At 35.2% G+C, this 2,604-nt stretch overlaps 1 protein-coding gene across 1 annotated transcript; it reads left to right on the plus strand.

Moving 5' to 3' along the window:
* The first annotated feature begins 1,315 nt into the window (after positions 1–1,315).
* On the plus strand, positions 1,316–1,624 carry LOC147411814 (putative invertase inhibitor). Its single transcript, XM_086432457.1, has one exon. It carries the CDS (start codon positions 1,316–1,318, stop codon positions 1,622–1,624), a length of 309 nt encoding a protein of 102 aa, XP_086288583.1.
* The last annotated feature ends 980 nt before the right edge of the window (positions 1,625–2,604 follow it).

A 2,604-nucleotide genomic window follows, 5' to 3' on the forward strand; every position in this document is an offset into this window, starting at 1 on the left:
AACAGTGAAAATTATTTTTTATTCTAATGTTTTTTCAAAGTTCTTATAATTTTTTTCCTCTATAACCTTGTGGCATCATATCATGTTTTCGGATATCACAAATTGATACAGAACAAATTCACTCCAAGGTATGTTAAGTAACAAATTAACAATATAAATTTGAATTTTAAGATGTGGATCCCCACTCCAAGGTTTGCTAGGTAACAAACTTGATAAAGTGAGGTTTGGTAGGTAACAAACCTCATAAAGTAAGGTTTTTGGGTGTTGTCAGACAAGGGAGTTTTTATAATAAAAATGCAACTGTTAGGTCTCTCTACTAAATACGTGTTGTATCTCATCACAACTACATATTGTGATTTATAGAAACATCATGAATCATGATGTAGATTAGGAATATAAATTTTTAATAAATGTAAATTAGCCCAACCAAATTAAATCAATTTTGCCTGGTATTAATGTTTGTTAGAAAGAGTTTTTGCTGACAAAAAAAATCAATCCAAGATTTCACATAATCTCAATGACCAATCACATCAAACCCAACGAGAGTAATTTTGTAATTTAGGATTGCTCTCAATAAACGTGGGCTGATGTGCTTGGTTGATTCATGATAATATGAAAGCAGTGATTGATTTCTGAGCTAAGTTGTTTTCTAATATCTTCCCAATTAGGAAAGTTAAGGTTACGTATGATTATGAATGAGTTGTGCTGGAGTGACCTCAAGGATTAACCTCATTTCGCACTTCCTTGATGCGGAGGTGCTTACAGAACCATAGATGGGCTTCACTCATATTTCAATGAAAAAATCTATCGTCCTCGCCTGCTCCACATCAAGAAAATGCAAAATAATCAGGTCAATCTTTGAGGTCACTTCAGCATTATTCCGTATGAATGTATTAAAAAAAATATATCTATTTTTGTTTCTTGTAATAAATTGCCAAAAAAAAGAAAAAAAAAAAAAAAAATCTCACCAGTTTGTAGATGTACATACAATTACTGGTGTTCATTATACAAGTAACAACAGATTTTACAAAACCAGACTTCCCCACATTGTTTGTGTTCAACCCTAAAGAAAAATGAGAAAAAATGGGTTATCTTCATGTTCATACTATCTTGTTTATCCTTCCTTTACATCTCCTCCTTTTTCTTTTCATCAACAGTTCCCATGCTTCAATAGTGAGTGATACCAAACCTCCTGAATTAGTTGAAAAGGTCTGTAAGAAATCCCAGAATTACTCATACTGTGTGAAAATTTTCGATTCCAATCCTCGTTCCTCCCCTACCGAACATCTCTTTAAGATTTTCGTTATTAAGTGCTATGGACACTGATTCGCACATCGCTAAGTTGCTTGGGCATGACATGGATCCTAAACTAAGGGAGAATCTTCTATATTGTGAGAATGAGTACAGGCAAGCAATCAGTTCTCTTCAGAGTGCCATTATGGAATTGGGTTTAAGCATTTACAAGGATTCGCGCTTGTTGGTGACGCTTGCTCAGGCTAACACTCGTACGTGTGAGCGGTTGTTCATAGAAGGACCAACTCATCAATCACCATTAACGTCCTGGAATGAGAATGTAATGCGGCTTTGTGATATCTCCACAGTCGTTGGTAACCTTCTTGTTTGATGAGCTTGTTAGTTTTCCTTGTTCCTTCCCAACCTACATTATCGTTCAAATTGTTGAGTTGGCTGGATATTTGATAATCTGATTACCTGACGTGACAAATTCGGGAACTGTAGATTTGTGCTCCGCGGGATACACGGTTCCCTCAAGATACACCTTTTTATGGGGAAGTGCAACCATGTGTCTCGAGGAGCATAGATCTACTCTGTTCGAACTTGTCAAGTCAGGGTAATCAGTTGAGGTTGTCAGATTATCACAATTGAATAAATAAAGAGTCATGATAATATGACCCATGCAAATGCAGGTAGGTGGTCCTTGGGAATTGCTAGCCTTAACCCATGCTCTCCATCGACATGATTGTTGGGATGTTCAGGAATTTCAAAGAAAATATTTGTTTCGATAGGAAAAAGTGTATCAATCTCTAAAAGATTGGAATTGATCTAAAGAACTCTGCATTTTTCCTCTTATCCAACGGTCATGTTGCCATGGTCCTTAGTCCCATATAATCCCTTCAATAATAATAATAATAAAATCATGATGAGTGATGGTGATTTAGACATACTCGTTCGTGTTAATATTAATTTGAGGCGACTTTATGTGTTTTCAAACTGATGGCATGCCCTCGACTTGGCCTTGGACCTTTTGAAAACTGACATAAATCCCTCATCTTCTAGCCAAAAACCCTTGACTTTTGAATAAAAAAATCTGTCAATCACAAGTTCTTTTATCTTTAATTTATTCAATCTCATCTTAAATCCATTGTTTTCAAACCCATCTAGATCTACAATTATTGAATCAGAATGGTCCAGATTTTGGGTTATCAGAATAGTCTTCAATCCAATTGTCATACCAATGGGTCAAAAATGGGATGTGTTATAACCCAGATGAAATCTACCAACTGATGATGACAAGAAGAATGTAGAAAGGATGAGATAAGATTGAAGTCTAGAAACTGGTAATTGAAAATAGAAACTTTTTATATC

This window comes from Akebia trifoliata, chromosome 1 (genome assembly GCF_017979445.1).
Source record: "Akebia trifoliata isolate Shusen 1 chromosome 1, ASM1797944v1, whole genome shotgun sequence".
NCBI classification, from domain to species: Eukaryota; Viridiplantae; Streptophyta; class Magnoliopsida; order Ranunculales; family Lardizabalaceae; genus Akebia; species Akebia trifoliata.

What these genes read in the sequence shown, in the direction of transcription:
- LOC147411814 (XM_086432457.1), top strand. Translation starts at nt 1,316, where the DNA reads ATGGACACTGATTCGCACATCGCTAAGTTGCTTGGGCATGACATGGAT.